General features: G+C 40.6%; 1 protein-coding gene across 1 annotated transcript in view; it reads left to right on the top strand.

Moving 5' to 3' along the window:
- LOC104083418 (protein SOGA3-like) overlaps positions 1 to 23,034 on the top strand; it is a 28,541-nt gene that overhangs the window by 152 nt on the left and 5,355 nt on the right. The window contains 2 exon segments of the mRNA XM_009586896.1: positions 1 to 87; positions 3,508 to 3,666. The exon segment at positions 1 to 87 is cut by the window's left edge and continues 30 nt beyond it. Of these exon segments, the coding sequence (XP_009585191.1) occupies positions 1 to 87; positions 3,508 to 3,666 (246 nt within the window).

Here is a 23,034-nt window from a genome sequence, read left to right on the forward strand (position 1 = left end):
CGCAAGGCCGAGCGCAAGAGGCTCCGCTACGCCCAGACCGGCGAGATCGACGGCGAGCTCTTGCGCAGCATGGAGCAGGACCTCAAGGTATGGACATGAGCAGGTGTCAAGGGAAGGGAGCGCCTCAAACGGAGACACGAGCGTGCTCTCGGTCCTCATGACTCGGGCATTTCCATACGTTCTGTCATACACTGTGCACCCAGTGCAGCTTGTAGGATAGCAATGGCCAAGCTTACCTTGGTAACAGAAGCCCTTCAGTATGTAGGTATGCTATTTTCAGCTTTAGCCCAATCATTTTTTGTAAAGTTAATGTGCAAGAAGTGATTCAAATACAAATTAGGATCCAGAGGTTCTGGATCTTTTATGATGAACGCAAAACATACCCTACCATTGCAAAATTAAACCAACCTCACTGAATCGTCCCATTGACTTTGAGAGGATTACTGTACTCTTCAGTAAAGATTTCAGAGGACTGGTAGATTGAGTACTTGCAGAGTCACAACACAAAATCCTGACTCCATTGGTGTCAGTGGAAAAACTGCTGTTACCTTCAGTGAAGGCAGGATTTTCCACATCAACCTGAAACCATAGACACATCAAATTTCAATGTGTAATCAACTGTATTTAATCCATAACATCTGAATGAACCACAGCCCATTGTTGAGGAAAAATTTCAGCCCTTGTTTAAAGATTGTTGTTGATAAAATATCCATCATTTCCATTCTAGATTGGTCCAATTACAGAAAAAAAAAACCTTTCTTGCACTAGTTGGAAGTTGTTTAATTTCTGCCTCCATCCACTAGACTTTGTTAAGGCTCCTACTGAATCAGGACTCCTAAACTTTTTTCAGTTGACTGGTCTCCCTCCATTTCTCATGGAAGTACAGACCTCTGCATAGGACTACTTACCTATGGCTTGTTGGATTCAGTGGACTGTAGTTGAAAATGCTAGTTTAATACATAATCAGGAACAAGGTCATTCTTAAACTTGTTTCTGATGAGTCTAATGGATTGACAGTCTGTTATTCGCAAGCCTGGTTTGCAGACTTGGGTCATCTTTTATGAAAATTTTCTAGCTTGTCATCGTTCTTATTAAAATGTAGACACCAGTCCAAGACACGTTCCAGTAATTTTCTCACTAATGCCATTTAAAATGCCAATATCCTTCTCTGTATTTCTATTTGATATTGCTTTCCTGTGCATATTCAAATCCTATGTTTGCTGCTGTGGCTGTGACAGTTCTGTAAGCACAGCTGTTCACGTGGCTCTTGACAAAATAGTGTCTTCCTGGTCAAAAGCAAAATGACCTCTTTGTCAGGGCTCAGATGGAAGTGCTGATCAAAGCAAGGGACATTTTGTACACTCAGAATGATGCTTAGGTGAACAGTTGAGACACACACCTTTGCAGGCAGAATTTAAACATGAGCCTTCGTGTCCCAAGTGGATATTGTGATTCCAGCTTCCAGAGTTGACTTCTTTGTTGGCTCGAAGCTACTTTGTATTAGCAAGTAATACATGCGCAGGGCCTGGGAGGGAAATGGACTCTCTGGTGAGGTGCTCACCTGCAGTATAGGAGATATTAGCTAAGGCCTTAGGTTGAGCTGGACAAAGAGGTCACTTTCATTAGGATTTTTCCCATGTCTTTCCTAATAACTATACAACTGACTGTTTGGAAAGGAATAGCGTTTTTGCAAAGTGTTCCCACAGATCATGAATGTGTTCTGCTTTGGAGTAGGGATGAATGTCAAATGCCAAATTTCTGCCAAACTGAATTCCGGGTGCTGGCTAACCATAATTGTAACTCATGTGCAGTTCTCTGTAGTGTTCCCAAGTCCTCCTCTGAAAAATTTCTATCCAAAATAACACTGTCCATTTTGCATGGGTAACATATTAGGGGACTTAATCCTTCAGAGATACAGTCTTGCATATAGCTGTATTAAAATGCATCTTGCATAAGTGAGTCCCATTTCCCACGTGATCTAGAATGCTCTGTAGGATTTCCCTGCATTAATTGCTACTCCACCAAATTTTGTGTCAAAAAATCACTGACAGTAATGATTTTGTTATTTGGTTGTATTTACTGATATAGACTGTATCTATGGACCGAAGACAGATTCTGATAGGATGCTGTTAAAAATGTCCCCCATGATTTTCCATTTACTTTGGTTGGACAACCAGATGAGCAGTTTAATATCGAATGCAGGAAAAGACATCAAGATACAGCCCTGTGGTGTGATTCTCAGCTCATCCTGCAGTCTCTTTGGAGTATGGTTATAATTGAAATTCCTCTCCGCTCTCTCTTTCTGTTGGGCATTATGTGTCTTGAGTGTGCGTGCAGTGGGGGAGGTTATTGAATGATCTTGTGCTACACTGCAGTGTTGTATCAGTAATTCACACACACTGGGTTTCTTGTCAGGGGAGGCTGAGTCACTAGCTGCTGCTGTTTTCTGATAGATCGGATTCTTCTAGACTGCTTGGTTGCAATTATTATTTTTTTCTTTAGAGTTTAGAGAGTCAAAGAACTCTCTTTGACATACAAACATAAAGATCGTTCTAGTGAAAGACATAAAGCATAGCTCTCTGAGCTCCCCTAGCTAATGCTAAGAAGGATTAATTATACTTTCCAATGTTCTAAAAAAAGCAGGAAATTATTTTCAAACTATGTGTCTAAATCACCATCATAACAGTGATTAGTGTATATTTAAATATTTTTGGTGCATGATTATAGTTTCTGGTGGTTTCACAAAATGCAATGCATGTGGCTTGAATGGCAAAATTCTCATTATTTTACATGAAGAAGAGGAATTAGGTCTTGACATGTGCCTTTTAACTCTATTCCTGTGAAAATGCATTAAAAAAAAGAAAAAAGCAAAAACCTTAGGGTTTATTTTAATTTAAAATATTGGACATCATTTGGGTGAACACAAGGTCAGTAAAACTGTTGTTTGTTCATATTTTGCTCTTTAAATTAACCAATAGTAATAAATGCCAGGTATTTAGATTAACTGTCCATGAAGGAGAGAGAAACTAGCAGTGTTGAAATAAAGGTGTGTCCATTTGTGGTCCTATACCAGGCACAGGTACAGTAGGCCTGGAGAAGGTGGACCCTGCTTTTAGATGCTTCTGGATGTCAAATATTTGAAGGGCATATGCCTTAGCGCACTGAAAAACATAAGCTAGCAGTAGTTGAGAGAAAATAGGTGCTGCACTGTCTCCAGGAATAATGAAGGTCCTGTTTCACTGTTGACATAACAGAACCTAAGAAGGAGTTGGTGTTTAGTGTCTAATGTGGTTTCCAGTGAAGTCCATAGGAAGGCTATACCGTTTTTGGAAGCAATATCAGCTTGAATTTTGAAACATTTAGAATTCTATCTGTGGATGTCCTTGTCTACGTTTCCTTTCACACCACTTCCATTCAGAATTAACCTGTAAATGGTTGCTCAGGTGCTAAGCACTGCAGTGGTAATTCTTTTTTTTTATCTTTCTTTTGAAATATCATTTTATTTAGGTTGCAAAAGATGTATCGGTGAGACTTCACCATGAGTTAGAAAACGTGGAAGAAAAACGTACTGTAACAGAAGATGAAAATGAAAAATTAAGACAGCAGCTTATAGAAGTTGAAATTGCCAAACAAGCACTACAGAATGAACTGGAAAAAATGAAAGAGGTTAGTGTTGCTATTTACTTCTACACAAAGTATTTGAAGTTCTCAAATTCTTGTTGCTGAACTAACTGGTTTTCTTCCTATAACTTGTTTTGGGGACAAAAAATATGGCAGGCAAAAGTTGAAAGTTGCAAAGAGATTGGGAAGCTGAGAACAAACTAAAATAGTTGGTGTTTCCTAGGCGAAACAGAAACCAAACCGTGGCTTTGTTTTTCCTATACAAGGACGGAAATGTGGAACTGATGGTAACAGCGTTCAGAGGCTTTGAGACATTGTACTTATGTTAAGATACATGCAAGAAGAGTGCTGAAGGAAGTCAGAGGCATCTAACTTTGCAGATGATGTTCCCCACATGTTTTTACAAAGACCAGTTTTTTTCCGTTGCTAACTACTACTGGGGACTAGCAGGCACACTGAGACTGGGGATCTAGCCACCTCCCCATCTTGTTCAGTCATGCTCTTTGGAGTATTGGGAAGTGAGAGACTCTACGTGGACTTTCAGTCTAAGCATAATTTTACGTTATATCTAATTCATCTTCAAAACTACTCCATTCACTGTTATATAGATGCAAGATACTGTGCCGTTCAGTAAGCAGAAAATTGTATTACAGCAGTAATAGCCTGGCCGACAGAGATAACAACGCATGCAGTAAAAAGAGAAACTGTTGACTAAGAATGACTTCTCAGAACAGATTTTAGAAACAGTTCTCCATTTCAGTGTTTAAAATTCAATGAATGCCACTGATTTTCACTTTTAGTAATATTCCCTAAAATGTCTACTTTGATCTTGCATGAAGCAGAAGATATGTATTTCAGTTGTTAAGAAAGGCAGGAAATTTTCAGTTGTATGATAAGTTATAGTATTTTTAGGAACTGCTAGTGCTTACTTTAAGTGATGTAGTATTAAAAATATTCATATGTTTTCTTTACAGGAACTGAATTTCAAACATGTTAGTAGAGGATAAACAGGTGGTTTTTTCCACCTTCTACTGCTTTTCCAGATAATTGCAGATTTGAAAAGGGCATGAAGGAAATCTGAGCCTTTTTCAGCTTCTCCTTCCTCTGCCTGAGACTTTCTTCTTTTTTCACTCTCGTTTCTGCCATCAAATACAACTCAGTTTCCAGGACCATCTGCTTTATGAGAGCATGATCTTTCTGTTATTAACCTTACAACTTCTTGTTAAGCTTGGCTTTACTCCAAATTTTCCATTATTCTTGTCCATTCAGACTCTACTTTCTTGTAGATTCCCATTTCTGGATCCTTTCCTCCTGTCCTGTGATAGGTTGTACCACAGTAAGCTTCTTTTGCCTTGCTGCTTCTTATGGATCTTCAGATTACAATTAGGTGTAGTGGCAATTTAATAGCTTATGCTCTTTGGGAGCTATGTACCTGCAGGAAATTAACCCAATAAATAGGCTTCTTTGTCATCAGTAGTTACTTTCTCCTTATCCTGATTCTACCCTCTGGCCCACTGTACTGAACTATGGTTCTGCTGCTCTCATACTGCTCTCCACTTCTTTCTTTAGCTTAGGTGTTTGCCCCTTTCTGTCTTTGCAGTTGGTATCAATGAGACTTCAGAAGAAAGGGAAGTATCATGTTTAAGCTAGGGGCTGTCCTACACAACATTATTTTCATGAAGCTGAAACAGATGGATGATTCCCATTGGCACAGAATGGGGGCACTGAGCCAGAATGGAAAAATGCAGTAAGACTTTACACCAAAGCAGAGGTGGAGAGGACAAAGAGTCAGAAATACATCCTTATACTGAACTAGAGAGGAGAACTGCCATGCCCAGTCATTATATGCGTCATCATAATTAGGCAGGGGTTTTCATTTATGTATTGCAGAGGCTGCTGAGTCCCTTTCAGTAGGAGAAGGCTGTTTGTCAGGCTAGGACTTTCAGCACAGCATGGGGGAAGCTGGAGGATGGTTGAGGAGGTGCAAGTCAGAGAAAAGCAAGCTTGAAGTGAAGCCAAATTATTACGCACTTTGCAAGCATGCCATGACTTGGGGGACCAATGGAAGGATGCTGGTGAAGAATACTAGTTCTCACAGATTTGAAATTTAGAATCTGTGAAGAAGCTATGAAAATGTTAACATAAAACAACCATGAAAACTACCCAAAGCAGTCTGAAGTGCATTAGAATTTTTCTGTGACAAATAGCTTTCCTGCTTTGGTAATCGGAGGTTTCATGCATCTTAAATGTCATTGTCAGATAGTCGTAATGTTAATTTTCTGTTTGCTTGTGAGTTATTTCCTCCAGTTCCATGGGTTTACAACCCTTTCTTGTTTCAGTACAGCCATTATAATCAATGCAACCTCCTGCTTAAGGAAGTTCTACTCAGCATAAATAGGAAAGCAGACTCAAGACCTTTTGTCTGGATTGTGATCTTCACTTTATTGAGCTTAGCGTTAATGGGAGAGTTAACGTCCAAACCCAATGAAGCATTTTTATTTTAAAGCATAATAACAGTGCTCAGAGTATGTAATGACTGATTTCTGTACTTTTATGTCATAAAATGTACTGCAAAACCACAAACCTTTCTATTCTTCTTAAAATCTGTTTATGTATAACTGCCATTGGAAATTTGTTCTTCTTTTATAATGAACAGTGTGAGATAGCAGAGAATGGTTAAAAGACTTAATAGAAAATGTTGGAGGCAGAAGCATAATTTTTTGTTAGGTAGTCTCTAGAGCAGGACCAAAGCCAAAGTTCTCTCTGTGTAGATTCTATATTGTTTTAAAAAACATTGTAGATTTGACTGGAAACATGCATAAAAGATAAATACTAGCAGATGTATTTGTGTAGAGTTCTCCAGTGAAAGTTTGGGTGAATATAGACTTGTGAATGTATTCGTCCATTAATATAGAGAGATAGTTTCTGTTTACTTTCTTGGTTTGGAGCTTTTGAAAAAAATAATTATGATATATTCCATGACAAATGGAAGTTGTTGTTGATGGCAGCAGAAGCTTGCAAACATCCAGGATTTGGAAGGTGTTCCAGCAAAGCATACATTTTCTATCAATTACTTTTATTTTCAGTCCCCCAACCTGCAGCTGTTTCATTTAGTGTTATTCCTGCATACATCCACACAGAAACACAAGATTTTTAATCTGCATTGTCAGTTCTTGGAATTTATTTGTAGCAACTGCTGCTGATTTCCTCTTTGTTATTTGTTATTATTAATTTTAATGCTTTTTGGGAAGCTGGAAACAAACTAGAGAAATTGTTTCCTAGAAGAAAGAGAAACCAACTGTAGCTAGATGTCATTTTTTCAACTATTAAAAAAAATTGTTAATGAGTTGTTCATTAATTAATTAATTAATGTTCATTAATTTGATGGTAACTGTTTGTTAAAGCCTAGCTAACTCTTGTACAGCTTTTCATGATAGCAGTATGAACTAAGAATTCATTCATTTGCTATAGCTATGTAGGAAATGCCCAGTTAGCCATGCTTTAGATGGTTTGCTGTGAGACAAATGAAGTAGGGGGAAAATATGACAGGTGTACTGGACCCTGGACTTTACAAATCCTCATTGCAATGCAGACATGTAATTGCAAGAGGCACAGTGTTTTTTGGAGACATATGTCTTTCTGGGTAGAAATAGATTGCTCCGCTAGTGCTCCAAGCTGGGCAGATGCAAGACAGCTCAGTTCTTACAGCCACATTAGGGTGATGTGGTCAAGCTACCATTTTCTTCTTCTAAGCATAGGTTATTAGCTCAGATACAGAGCTTGCGGTAACCATGGTTACACGGCACATGAACTAGAGATGTCTTTTGTCCCATCAGTTCGGACTGCAGGCAGAGGAGTTTATGCCTCCCCACATGGGTCTGTGTTTTGCTGGAGTGGTGCCTCTCTTGTCAGTCAGTCTGTTTTGTATGCTGCGTGGAAATGGAAGAAGGGAGCAGGGTCTGGGGAACTGGGCACTGGAGCTGGGAGGAGGAATCTGAATTATGTTCCTGATTTTGATACTAACCTGCTGTGGGACCACAGGAAAGTAATTACACTTTTCTGCTTACTCTTGCAACCTTTGCCTGCCTGTTTATGCATAGATTAGCTTTCCATACATCTCTGAGTGCTCAGGCTGCACAGAAATCAGGAAGGTCCTTTCAGACCTGAAACTTTCTCGTCCGCTATTTGTCTTGGTCCCTTCTCTCAGGACCTTAAACTTCACCATCTCACAGCTGGGGCTGCCAGTGCTACCATTGGCCATCAAATGCCTGACCAATGCTTCCTTATTTGCAAGAGGTCCATCAAAATGATTCCCACAGCTGACTTGTTTATCACCTGTGGCAAAAATTGTCTTCAATCCATTGCAGAAATCATCCATTGCAGACGACTACTAGTTGTCTGAAAAACGCTTCATCTATTTCTTCTTACTCATCAGATGGTCTGTAGAAAATACCCCAAATGATGCCAACCATGCTTCTCTGTCCTCTGATTCTTACCCATAGCTCGCAGCTGGTCCATCACCCGTTACAAGGCAACGCTATGTGCAATTGAACTGCTCTTTTGTGCAGAGCACAACCCTTCTTCCTCACCTTTAGAGTTTGTATCGATCCATGGCTGCACTCCAGGCATGTGAGCTATCCCGACATATCTCTGTGATCCCAGTGAGGTCACAGCTCTGTAACTGTGCATGGATTTCTAGCTTCTGTTTGTTTCCCACGCTGCATGCATACAAGTCACTGGAGATGGATACTTGGTTGTGCTGCTTTGAAAGGGAAAGTTTGAGCCTCCTGCATCGTTGTCTCCCAAGCACTTCCTAACTGCACCTCATGTTTTCATTTCTCTTGAGAGTTTTGAGCCTCATTTCAAACAGCTGGTAATGGAGGGAGCAGGGACAAGGTAGAGAGAGATGAGACACTAGTACGCCTGCTGATGTAGCTGATCAGCTTCACAGGATCAGTGTAGTAAGTGGTACTCTTCAAAGAGTTGCAGTAATTTACTTGCTCCTGGCACCAGATGGCAGCAGGGGAGGATTTAATAAGTCTCTCACAAGCCTGGTTCCTTCCTGGGTCTTTTGGAGGACCCAAATACCAAGTCTATCAGCAATAATTCTACTAAAAGTACCTTTAAGCAGAGGGTTTCCGTGATCGGGAATCTCAGTTTGTTGCCTCATGAAAATTCAATTTGCTTTGGTGAAAAGAACAACAGGATAATGAGGAGGCTTTTTTAAAAAGAGATGAGAAACACATCTCTGCCTGAGTTTATACAGGAAAAAGCGAAGAAGTCCTCTGTCTCCAAGTGTGGCTCGGTGATTCTCTAAGTGCCACATCCCTGCAGATGCAGAACCACCAGTTACTTCTGTCAGACTTGCTTATGTGAAATTCTGTTACCTTTGGTATCCTGCCCAAATATTTTGTTCCTTTAAAAATAGTACTCTGCAGGGATGCTATTCGTCATCTGTGAGGGTGTGACTCTGACATCTTTGCTCAGAGCACACTGTGATTTCACAGTGAGCAGAATAAGCAGAGTTTGCTTCAGTTTGGTTCTTTGAATATGAGAAAAGAATCATAACGGAGAAAGAATTTCTGTTACAAAATCTGTTGTAGTAATTCTCTGAAAATGTCATGCCATAAACAGGAAAAAAAAAACCGTGCTTTTGAGAAGTAGTTTACACTTAAGCCTCATAAAATTACATTTTAATTATGTATCAGCCATTAGCAGTTCACATGAGCCATTTGCTTCAAGACAGTTTATCAAAACTGAAAATAAACAGCCTAATGGTCAATAATAATATAGCTCCAAAACATATGTAATAAATAGAAATGATTTCAAAAGAATAAAACTCCATAAATATCTTATTGTGAAGAGGTTTTGTGAGTAAAGATGCCTCGAGGGAATTTTTTTTCAGAGTCATTGAAGCTGGTGTGCTGCTTTGTGGATTCCTATTGAATTGTCTTAAAATTTGCAAGGATGTGTAAAAGGAGTGGCAGGATTGCTTGCTAATGGGGAAGTAATAATGAAGGAGTGGCAACTGTAGTGAAAAAGAGTGTATCTGGAATACGTTTAAAATAGAAGAGAATTTAGCCATCACAAAATAAAGTTAAGTTTGATCAATTCTTTTGAATCTGTAAACATAATGCTGCTACTCTGATTTGATGGGGGCATGGGAGTTCCTTCCTTGTGGCAGAATGTTACCTTGTTTTCCTTCCTTTCTGGTGGTGGATATCAGCAGCTTTAGATTTGCAAGTTCTCTTGTCAAAGTTGTTACTGATACTACATACAGTCTTCAGGTAAAATCAGAGTCTCTTTGCAGTAAGCTCTATTTTAAGGGGGAAAAAAAAGTAATGACCATCTTAAAAAAAACTAAACAGGATGGAGGCACAGGATAAGAGCTGAGTTTCCAAACACATAGAAACTATATTTTAGAGAAAGGACATGAGTTCCTACATCCTGGTCTCAAGTCAGCACCTGAGACCCTTTTTTTTGCTTGGATCATTCTTCTCAAAGTTGTTCTTTGCTACAGAATTGCTTCCATTAGTCAAAAACTGTATTTGTAACATAAATCAGGCTAAGAAAGGGCCCATACACTGACAAGCGATTGCTAGCACATCCCTCGGATGGTTTTGGCCTGGATAAGCTACCACTACTTCAGTGGTTCGCCATGATTTGGGGTCTAGCTTGGGTCAGAGCTTATTCCTGATTGACCGTTTGGATGTGGTCCTGCTTGTTTGGAAGGAAGCTGTAGGGAAGTTTAGCTGTATTGTCATTTTAGCTGAAAGGAGACTGAATCATGGAGTGCCAGTTGGCATCAGGTCCTGAGAACAGTCCCTGACCATTTCATTTACTAGTGTAAAAACTAGGCAAAGGGTCTGTGACTTGGCTTGGAGCCAGATGAGAGGGCAAATGAGACACAGAACAACAAATCCAGTCCATTGCTGCCATGTGAATTCCTACTGCTGAGAATGACTGGCAAGGGGCAATCACCAGCAGTGACAAAGCCAACACAACTGGCATGGCCAGTTGTCTGTGGGAGTAATGGACAGCGCGGTAACTGTGGCTCAGGTGGTGGATGGTAACTGGTTCCCAGGGGAAATGGTTTATGAGCATGAACTCATAATGGGGCAGGCTGGAAAAGATCTCTCTCTGTTGCTACAGACTTTAAGGTATGACTTCCTTGAGATCTAAAGGAGAAAGAAGGCCTTTTTTATATCTCATTACCGAAGTAGGCAATCTTGCTGATTGCTGACTTCAATAAGGTCCTCAAAGTACAATACCACATTAACAAATGGAGGAAACTTTGGGAAATCCAGTATTGGTTTATATTCAGTCATCTCCTAATCATTTGTTGGCACTTGCTGTTTGTAAGCCTGAGAAGTTTACTTACTTTCTAGGAAAAGACAAAGTTTTTAGGACTCTGTAATGGTCCTCAATCACAGAAGACAAGTTTTTATTTTTGCACTTCCCAGTTTCAGTATTTCTTTAGTCAAATGGACATTCAAGTGTCCATATACGTAATTTAAAAATAGAGGTACCAATTCGATTGCTCAAATGAAAAAAAAGTTGCCAGGTAACTTAGAAGTATAAAAATGAGCTCCCTGGTATAGCTGGCTTTTCGATAGCTGTCATGCTACCTTTCACAGTTGTAGCCATAGTTGTATCCATAGACAGTACATAATCCACACTGGTTCTTTTGTCGTTGTTTTGCTTAATTTTTTTCAATAATATATTACGCTTTTTAAATTCCAACTATCATTTTATTTATGCCCATTTTGTCATTTTTGGCAATTCTGGAATTTTTTTGTAAGACACTGTGTATTATTTGCTTAGTTTCTTAAAGAAAGAGATTACATCATAGAGAGGACAAATTCGACCTCTTTGTACTGCTACAAAAGCATGAATGGGAGTATAGAGGTAGGCCAGGATTCTCTAAATTTAGAGGAAATCCAGATACTTTGCAAAATTGCTTTTTGTCAGCTGGCAGGCTTTATGGAGGAAGAAGAGAGACATTTTCTAAGTGCTGAACCAGAGGTCTAGACACAGGTTTTCGTATGGAATCAATATACACCAAATGTCATAATCTTCCTGGAAGTCTCACCAAGGCTTTGATGAATAATAGTAATACATGATTCCTTATACCACTGTGTTCAGTCCATTGCTTTAGTGCACCAGTCCCTTCAAAGAACCACCTGGAAAAACAGAGCATTTGCAATGTGCTGATACAGGTCAAAGCTGAGCTTGTTTCAGATTGAAAGAAAAATTACCATAGCTTTGTTTATCTTTAGTGCATGTGCTCACTGCTGGCTTCAGGGCTGTCTTTCTTATAGTCTTAAATCGAGCTCTTCAGCAACCCTACATGAAACAATTTTCTGTGTTTACATTCTCTGGTGCTGCTAGCAAGTCTACAGTTAAAAAAAAGAGGGCACTCTGTAACCTGGTAGATTTACTAGTTACTCTGCACATAGAATTTCCCAGTGCATCTTTCAGGTACCTGTGTTCCTGATGGCTCTTTGGCAGAACCTTACACTCCTAGGTAGTTTGTCCTGGCTTTAGGAGAGTAAGCAAAAAGTAGCACCATGGAGGTAAGCACTGTCCTGTGTTTTGGCTGAACTCAGCTGCTAGTGTGAGGAAGGAGAACCTTGTCATGTAATAATACAGATGGCTGTTCTGGAGCATGTCATGGGCCCTCAGGGAGTAACCTCAGTGCAGTTTCCAGTGTAAAAACAGGTGAAAGACTGGCAAGACCTCAAATGGGAACATAGACAACAGAGCCATATGCTACAAAACTATCACAGAAATTGCTATATTTACTATTCAATATATTACTGATGACTTTTTCTGAATGATGGTTCTGAGAACTTAGGTGGCTAGCATAAAGGACCCAGTACTTACAGAATCAGAAAAGCCAAGTGAAGCAAGTATAGCTTCTTTATGTGCTGCTGTACATGATTAATAACTAGTTCCTGAAGGAGAGATGGTACTGTTTGGTAACTAGTATCCTCATGGCACATAGTAGGATGCAGAAGATGTAGTGCAATACTCTGGGCTTTTGATTGGGCTGTAAATCTTGGTCCTTTTCTTTCAAAGTTGTGCCTAAGCCATCTTTTTTTTTTTTTTTCCCCAAAGAAAAAAAGAGGCAGCCCAACTTAATGTTTTGTTGCAAATGCTTGATAATGTCTCTTGCGTTTGTCTCCAGTGCACTTAAAAATAAAAGATTATGCAGTGTGGTGAGGCTATTGGTTGCAGCATTGTGAATTTTTGCATGGTCCATCCCAGGGTGCAGCAAATCAAGTGAAGGTGATCCTAGAGGAATGTAGAGACACTGTCAGAACATACAGGGATGGGGTTAGAAAAACCAAAATCCACCTGGAGCTGAATCTGGTGAGGGACATTAAAAGGCAACAAGAAGGGCTTCTACAGGTGTATCAGCAGCAAAATGAAGATGAGGGAAAATGTGTGCACACTGGTGAATGGTGCAGGGAACCTCTTTTATAACATTCTCCTAGACAAGCTGATGAAGTATGGGCTAAATAACTGGACAGTGAGGTTGACTGAAAACTGGCTGATGAACTACCAGGCTCAAACAGTTGTTATCAGCAGCACGAAGTCCATCTGGAGGCTGGTGACTAGTGGTATACCTGTCAGGGAAGAGCAAGGGCCAGCTGCTCTGGGGGACTGGGAGCCAGGAGCCAAGCACAATAGCACAGCCCGTAGAGCAGGGGCCCCACCAGCCAGGGCCCAGTTCAACAGTACCTGAGCAAAGTGACCAGAACAAGCCTGGGGATGGCAGCTGGGATCAACCAAGAGTCCAGACCATCCAACAGGTTTGTGGTGACAAGGCAGGTCTGAGATTAAGCTGGGAAGTCAATCCGCAGATCTAGTGATCGTGAGGCAAGCAAGTGATGAGGCAAGTGCAAGGTCAAGCCAGGAAGTCAGGCCACAAATGAGGGTTAAGATCAAGAGGGTCCACAGCCATGCACAGCTGTGACAGAGCTGGATACAGCTACAACATAGTTCAGGCAGGGACTCAAGGTCCGGATCTGAGGTTAGGTGGAGCTCCCGGGCCCATGGGCAGGGCTGTGGGTGGAAGCCCCACGTGAAGCTCATCAGGGTAATGAAGGCCTATTAACACACTCAGGCCTCTGACAGGACTCCAGGGGTCAACACTTGGCCAATTGTGTTTAACATCTTCATTACTGACCTGGATGAGGTCAGCAGGTCAAGGGAGGGGATCCTTCCCCTCTACTCAGCACTGGTGATGCCACACCTGGACTGCTGGGTCCAGTGCTGGGCCCCTCAGTATAAGAGAAACATGGGCATACTGAAGCAAGGGCTGTGAAGACGATTAAGGGATTGGAGCATGTGTCAAATAGAGGGGGGCTGAGAGAGCTGGGACTGTTCAGCCTGGAGATTGGGGAACAGCAAGGGCTGGCTGCTTCCTGCGGGATGGGGAGTTCTGGGGGATAACACAGCCTGCGGGGCAGGGGTGTTGCCAGCCAAGGCCCAGTCCCACAGTACCCCAGCGGGGTGAGCAGGGCAGACCCAGAGGTCATGGCCAGGTTCAAACAAGAGTCAATGTTACCAGGCAGGTTCATGGTGATGAGGCAGGTCTGAGGTGAAGCTGGGAAACCAATCCACAGGTGGATCAACAGGGTCCATGACTGGGCACAGGAACAACCGTGGTGAATGGAGACCAGTGTTCCTCTCACATAGCTCAAGCAGGACCTGCAGCCCCCTGGGCTGGGCTGAGCTGAGCTGAAATGGGGCTCCTGGGCCCTGCCTCTGGGCAGGGTGTTTGGGGAGGCCTGGTCAGGGCCACGAAGTAAGGCCTGTGGGTGCCCTCAGGGCCCTGACAGGAGAAGAGTAGGGGGCTGGGGGGGGGCGAATCTTATCAATGTATATAAATACCTGGTAGGAGGGTGTAAGGAAGGAGTCGTCAAACTCTTTTCAGTGGTGTCCAGTGACAGGACAAGAACAAACTTTTTTGTGAAGGTGGTCAAACACTGAACACATTGCCTATAGAGGAAGGAGTTTCCATCCTTGGAGATATTAAAGAACCCCCCAGGACATGGCCCTGAGAAGCCTGCTTTAGTTGACTCTGCTCTGAGCAGGGGGACTGGACTAGATCTCCAGAGGTCCTTTTCAGCCTCAACTGGTCTGTGTTTTTTCTCAGCTCTGTGGTCTGTACTTGTTAATAACAAGCAGAATCTAATTCCTCATTTTGCAGCAGAGCATATAGGGGTTAGAAAAGGTCACTTCTGCAAAGGGAGAAAGGAAATGGTTTCCAGGTTATTTCTGTTAAACTGGAGAGTTCAGGGTCTGTTCAAGCTGTCTTTCTTCTCAGGCAAAACAGCGAGTGAACAGGAGGTCAGAGGCAGGTACGTGCTATCAAGCAGAGCATTTTTCCTGCTGCACTGATATGCACGGTGTTCTGTGCAACTAGTTGTGTTCTGTGCAATACGGCCATACGTGTGTGTGTGTCAGTATGCAAAGTACTAAACCTTCCATCAGGTAGATACCTCACATGCAGTAAGGGGAATGATGTATGAAGAACAAAGTACAACAAAGAAAGTATTATACATGGTACAATGGTGGGGAATACTGCCCAACAAATGGCTTCTGTGGCCAGGCAGATTGTGTGTGACTGTGCAAGGCAGCCAGCTGATTCTTCATTGACTACCAGTGTGCTAATTGTGCTCTACCTCTGAACTGCCCTATAAGTACTACACTCCGGAGAGCAGAATGGCATGTTTTGAGCCACCTTCTCCTTTTTGACCCTCTCATTTGCACACATTTATAGCCATATTCTATGGTGTATGTCACTGCATATTAAATAGAGATGAGTCACTTGACAGGATGAACACCCAGCTATAGGGTGTGCTGGGCTCTGGGATCAGCCCAGCTGCTCTTCTGAATCACATGGAATCAATATTAGCCAGGAACGAGAACATCAGGCTTTTGATGTTTGTTCACTACAGCCTGGAGGTTTATTTTTCACTTACCGCAGTGTTCGTAATACCAAGAAATGCAACCCCCTGGCATTTTAGGAGATTCAGGTTTTGATAACGCCCCATAGTTGAGAGTTCCAAGCACTGCATTTCTTATTTTGAAGTAAAGGGTAGTGGATTAACCTTTTAGATGTGAAGTGAACTGCTGAGATGTTTTGACGTATTATGTGATTTTTTTTTTTCCCCATTGCTAGTATTAACAACAGCATATACTGAGATGTGTAGAATGAGACCTGTGGGTATCAATTCTATTTTTCTGTGTGTGATTCTAGTTGTATGGTTGTGTTAATTGACTTTGGCTACCTCAGCAATGAATCCAGGTTAGGATAATAACCAAGCTCTTTGCTTAGGTCACAGATGAGTACTTGCACTTAGAAGGTATTTGCCATGCATCTGTTTCCATTAGTGTTGTGTGTAATGAGAAGCTTCTACATCCCCGTAAAGCATGACTGATGATGACATCCAACTGGCCTAATTACCAAGAGTGTTTTATATTACAGGCTTGGCTGAATTATTTTAATTTTTACAGATGCTAGCAGTTTAGATCTTTGATTAAATGATTAATTAGAAGCACCAGTAACAGTGCCCCAGAAAGAGTTTTGTACTGGAACATTGCCTTGATGGTACACATAGATACACTCAAAAGTTCATTTTCCTTGTGGTGTGCTTATAGAAGTACTGTTGCTGAGTTCCCAAACTTTGGTCAGGTTTCATGCATTCAGAAATTATGAGGCCAGAACTGTATAATATGATCAACCAGTCTGGCCTCCTGAATAACATGGGTCATAAAATATCCCCAGCTATTTTATTTAAACTGATGCCTACTTTTTAGCAAAAGGTGCTGGTCTGTGTTAAAAATGGACAGCTGAGAACAGTCTACCACAACTCTTCCTGAACAATCCCAGGAACAGTTAAAAATTTGCACCTCCATTCTCATCTGAATTTGCTGAAAGCTAGTTACCAGTCAGGAAATATATGTTCTTACTACCACGCTAGATTCAAGAGTCCATCATCAATGCTTTGGTGTTGTTTTTTTTAAATCTGCATGCTTAGGGTTGATATCATTTAATTATCTAAAAGTTAAGCATTTAACCTAAGTTAGGAATTTGGCCTCCCTCAAGGGAGAAAGGTGGGCACTACTTGGAAGTGATTCATTCTACTTGTCTGAGGGTGATTTGACTCTGTGGAGAGGCAGATCCCTTTCTAGTTATTGCACTAGTTATATTCTAGTTATAATGACATCTACATCCTAGGACTAAATTAAGCCTTTTGGTCACCAAATTACACTTGGACATTATTTCAACTGATTATCCTCTATGACCCTGTAGTCTTTTTCAGAGATGTGGCTTTTCAAGAGATCTTCTCTATTCTTCAGGCTCTTTTCCTTTTGTCTTAGCATAGCTTTCACTCCTTGTTCTTACATGTGTATCTTCATATTTAGTCATATTGAAACAGGTATTATTTGGTTGCACCAAGGTTTGTATCAGTGACCGTCTTTTTCAGTATTTAACATTTCTCCAACCTTTACTCTATCTGCAGTCTTTATCCACTATTATTTTATGTTTTTTCCAGGCAGCAGCAAAAAATGTTAATTAGTGTAGGACCAAGAATTGATTCTTGCGTAACCCCATTAGGACTGCTGTGACATTAATTTGCAGGTGATTTGCTGGTTCAGTGACATTTATGATAAATGCTGAAGAGTCGGATGTTTGTTCATGATAGTTAAAAATGCATCCCAGTGATCAAATATTTATAATGAGCTGAAGGCTGTCACACTTCACTTCAGAATGAGATTTTCACATCTCTAGCAAAGGGAACCTTTAAATACCAGTCTTAAGTCAACCTCTACATGAGCCTAAGAGCCACAGCCCCTTCCCTTGCTGGGAATAAGCATTTCGCTTAAGAACCTAAGCAAGTTTCATTTAGGGGGAAGAGTCATCATTTAGGAGGACAAGGCATGGGGATCAGTCACAGGCCTTCTGAGCCTTTTGTAGTCAGTGAAGCCGATGGACACTCTGCTCCAGCCAGCGCTGCAATATTCTCCTTCCCCTCATCTTCATCTTTGCATGGTCGAAATACCAGGAAAAGCACTGCATGCAGGCTTATAGGAGAGCAGACTGGTACCAGAATGAGAAAGGTGAGTGTGGGGATGTCCAAACTGCTAAAATGTCTTCCTTCCATTTTAGCTTCTAGCCTCCATGGTTTATTTTCCAGAGCACCTTCTTTACATGAGCTGCTCAAAAAAACTTAGATTAAAACTTAGATTTAATTTGTGGCAGGATCACACTGGCATAACTTCAGAGCACTGCAGAGTCTGATCCTCTGTTTTCAATAACCTAAGATCCCAAACACCTTTGAAACTTCCCCATATGTTGTATTACGGAAAATATTTTTCAGCCAATTTACAAAAACAGCTAGCTTTACGATAGAACTTTCCCAAGTAAACACAGACAAAAGAAGAGATGAAGAGTAACAGAAGACCCCTCCTTATAGACAGAGGACAGAGTGGTGATTGCTGACATGCAAGAGATGGATTTCTTTCCCCTGTTAACAGAAAATCTTCTGCTCACTGCTCAGGCTTCTAGACCAAGTGCAGATTTCAGAAATTTTCCTATCTGAATTCATCTTAAATTTTTGCATCCTCTCAAAGGAACTCTAAAATCTGATTTTTTGGTGAGTTGTCCCTCTAACTGGAGGCGTTGTCCAAGGTGCAGTCTTGTAGGGTGAGCTGCAAAGCTCCTTTCTCTGCTGTGTGCCTACAAACCTACACAGATGTGTGTTCTTGATGCCATCCTACCCTGTGAATCCAGGTGAGGGACTGTAGGAGTTGTCTGTGCATTTAATACAACTCTTCAATATGAAATGAGCTTGAATGCAAAGGTACATGTGTGATAGCCCACAACTTTGCAGAACTGGCTTCTGTATACATTTCCAGCGAGCAGTGTAGAGGTGCACATTGTGTGCAGAATCATTCTTATTTTCCTTCTCATTACTTTTCATTTTCAGACTAATCTTTTTGTTGGGATATGGTAACTATGCTTTGGTTTATATATATGCATTTTTGTAACCAAGGCAATTAATCTAATCTGGTTGCTTGCACTTTCCTGTTCTCATGAAAATTTCTTTGGAATCTCTTCTGAGATATTCTTCTAAGACGACTGAAAAGCTCTACATGCGATAATAGGTGTGAAAAAGAAAACTCTTTTTAGATTTGGCATAATTTCGTATGTATTTAATTCATAATTGCCATATCCATGTCTGTGACTGTGATTATTGCTATTGTTATGTGGTGGTGTTTTGAACTATGTCGACATACTGTCTGTCATATACAGGCAGTCCCAGATAAAGACTGGGACAGTGCATTGTACTAGGCATTGTGCAAACCCTGACAAAAAGACTGACTCTCTTCTCCGAAAAAAGACAAATAGCTGAGCTGACAAATAAACAGGAACTTGGGAAGCCCTAGGAAATAGGTTTAACTAGCATCACTATGCAACAAAATACCTCATTCCTGCACTTTCACTCCAAAATATTCATGGTGTTCTGAGATTTGCTTTTGCATTTCAGGATTAGGGAGCCGAGTGTAAGCTGACTGTGATTTCTGCATGCATAATGAGGCCTACTTGGATAGTGCTGGGGAACTAAGCATGTCTAGCTCTTCTATCTTTTGAAAGGTTCAAATGGCAGGAGACCTCTTCCTCTTCAGAGAAGTTGCTTCCACTATTTTATGATATCCTGGTGGATGAAAAAGTGTGTAATCACAGAAAGCAAAGTATGAGAGTTTGGCCAGCTATTTGACCAGGCCATATGGAGAGCTTTGAATAGGCAGCTTTCATCTTCTACTGCTCAGGATTTTTTTCAAATAAGAAAAAGAAGGAAGCAAATGTAATGGAAGCATAAATGTGCTGCTTCATTTTATGCATTGCAAAGAATGCTTTTACCTAGTTATACCACAGAGTTATCATTATTTGCTCTAGCAATGTGGTTTTGGTTCAAAATGCAAAAGGTTTCTCTAGGTAAAGTGTAAATGTTGTATATCTTTTTCTCTCCTTTTTTTTTTTTTAATCATTTAATCGGCAAATGAATAATGGTAAAGGATCTGAAAATGATAACTGAAATAACGCCTAAATAAATGCAAATGAAATAATACAAATATTGGAGGGCAGATCCTCTTTTCTATTCTGCAATATGAAGACATTCAAAAGACTACATAAGAACTATCCTTCTTTCCATGGTGAAGTAGTAAAGATTGCTTTCATTTTGTATCATTCCTCAGCAGTGTTTTCAAATATGCCAGTTTTAATATGAAGAGAGCATTGCTAGAGCTAGTAGGGCTCTAGCAGTGTTTGCTTCATGGACAGGGGTGCTGTGCTTCTTTGCGTTTCACTTATCCCCTACTTTTTCTTTCCTGCCTTAAATTTGCAAGCAAGTAATACTGAAGTGCTCAGGACTCCTCCTGCCCTTGAAGTTGGGTAGAAGGAGTAAAGGGTTGTATCATTCTATGTCCTTGTGCCAGTGACAGACCAAGGCAGTGTCTTGAGTTTGTTGCTGGCAAATTGCACTGATAGAATTGCAGAATAAGGGAGACATTTTAAAAACAAAGATTTTTTTTGAGCAAAACATGCATTTTCAATTTGCCAACATGGATAGTGTCCGTTTAGTTTTTACTACATATTCTAATACATTGAATTAGAGTCGGTGGCAGTAAACTAAAAAATCTGCCTTGCATCTGTTTTGATCCATGAGCTACCTGACTGAAGGGAAAATGCAGAGAGAGTCTTAGGGCAAATTTCCATTTCCCTGGTCATAGCCACTCGGTGCCAGACAGAGGCAAGTTTGTGCAGCCCAAAAGTTGTCCAATATTCAGCGACTTTTCAGGACTGTAAAGATGGTGTTAGGTTTGCTCTGATTTTTGAAAGCTCTGCAGACCTGTCACAGCAGTTGGGAGGCAGCTAACCGTAACCGTGCACAGTACAGTTGCGTGCAGACGGGAAGGTTCAGTTGCAGCTGTGGAGATTCAAGAAGCTGCACACCCTTTGCCGTAGCCTGCTCTGTGAGGAGGGATAAGGGCTGTTATGGGGGCTCTGTGTACCCATAAATCCCTTTATATGTCGGGAATTCCTCCTGTGGTTGCCTACATTGATTTTTAGATCATATACCCCCAGATCAGGCTTGAAATAATCAAACTTAAGTGTTTTGAAAAATCTTGGTATGTTTTGCTTGGGCTTCTTTATTAATTGCTGAGAGATTTACTGTAGCTTGGGATCAGGTAGCAAGAATTTGAGTTCATTTTACAGCTTTCCTACTCAGTGGAGTGTGATGCTATTATTTCTGCATTGTGTTACTCTCAGAGTAGATTTCAGGTCTTTTTACACTGGAGAAGCACTGAGCATCACAGGTGATGTTAGGACTGCACATTTGGCTTGCAGTTTAGGGCTGGCAAGAGAAGGATTATACCATCTGGTCTTGAGAAGTGCTTAGCATCTCCAGCAAGACATTGGATAAACTCCAGTGAAGGTCACTGGAGAATTGATGCTGCTGAACATCACAACAGAATTGCCCATTGCATATGATCTGGTGTGCATATAATACGAACATTGGTGGTCTTATCTAGACTGTGGAAACTTCTCAGCATTGCCAGAACACACATGCAGCCCCACGTGTGCTGACTACAGTGAATGCTAGAATAGTCAGGTCAAATCCAGTTTTACCTCCTAGTCTTTCAGAGGTAAGCAGAGATTATACAATATAATGATACATGCCCCCGTTGCTGGTCTTATTATCCCCAGTGCTGTTGAAATATTTCATTAGTACTTGAGCAGTTTAGCAAACTGTAGAAACAGTATTATATTATAATTATATAATTATATGCATTTTTTGCTTATTCTTTTCTCCTGCAGATGGGTAACTTGGTTCAAGGTTATTAAAACCGTAATGCTGTCTGGTAAGCGTTACTGATCGGATAGTGCAAAAACAGTCTTGTGTTTCTTACTTTACCTTTGTCTTTTTTTAATTCATAATCATTGAGTGAACTGAATATGATTTTTAAATTTATGTGGAAGAAAAATTATCTGAGCCCCCAAATTATCCTTCACAATAAACTCTCAAAACCAATTCTAGAATATGAGGGGCAGATTTTTTTGCTACAATTGAGAAAACAGCAGAGGTGGCTTTTAGTGGCACTACAGTATGCTTTGTGGTACACTGTGACATGGGAAAAGGATCAACAAGTGGTGGATTACATTAACAGGTGATCTAATATAAAAATTTTTGAACAAACAGATTTTGTACATGAAGGTGGCTGAATCACTCACTCGCCCTGTCTAACATTTGTTAGTATGTCAAAACAAGCAACATGCAGACAGTTTTAATAGTGTCCAGTCTCAGGGATAATACGAAGAGTCACTTGCAGGAGTCTGCATTGCTATTTTTGGTTTTGCCATATATTTATTTGAACTTTTTTTCCCTTTTTCCATTTTGCTTTGATGAATTTCTTTTCATTAGCAGCAATAAATTGTTTAATGTTGAAAATTGGATTGGAAGAGTGGACTACGACAAGGCTTGAGAGAAATGATAGAAAGAGTAGCCACTGTAAATTGTGAAATGTACCTCTGAAAAACCTCTCAAAAATGTATTATTTATAGCAGGATATACTGCTTGATATGTGGCATTCTTAGTTCAGTATGAGTATTGCCTTAGTGCCCTAACATGATGTTACGGGGCACTGTGATTTTGCAGATGTCATCTGCCAGCTGAGATGTGTAAGTGAGATCTTAACCTCTAGTGATCAGAAATTGTCTCATGGTGTTTTTCACAAGAGAAGAGATCATACCAGTTCCAGCTGGGCCTAATCCACTTACCCAAATCATCCTTCTAATTGAATTGTGCATGTTCTTCATTGCTTTCTGCTATAAAATTTTGTTGCTAAACACTATCATTTCATTGGCGAATAATACAAGCTCTGTGGATGGTTTGTTGTAATTCAAGTAGAGCAGAATAGAAAGTAATGCCTAGTCATTACATAGCCACAACTATTGTTGTAATTAAAATGTTGCTATCCTGACTACCAAAAGGAACACGAAAGATACAGAGAGAAAGGAGAAAACCAGATTTTTCGTTTTATGTCAAACCCAGAAAAATACTTTTTGCTCTGTGTGGTTTCTTTTTTTTTTGTCATGGACAACTTTTTCATATATCTCTTATCTTCTGAAAAGTTGTAGGCTACACAAGAAGTTGCAGCTCAGCATTCCAGAACCTCATTATATCTAGAGAGATGCTGAGCTCTGCAGGGTGAATAGAAAGCATTTAGGTAATCAAGCAGAAATATAGTTTAACTATCCCTTAGTTATTTTATCAGTGGGTGGTATTGGCAAGAATCTAGAGCAAGGAGAATTTTGCAGTGCTAACTGAT

Source organism: Fulmarus glacialis, unplaced genomic scaffold, assembly GCF_000690835.1.
Source record: "Fulmarus glacialis isolate BGI_N327 unplaced genomic scaffold, ASM69083v1 scaffold6241, whole genome shotgun sequence".
Taxonomy (NCBI): Eukaryota; Metazoa; Chordata; class Aves; order Procellariiformes; family Procellariidae; genus Fulmarus; species Fulmarus glacialis.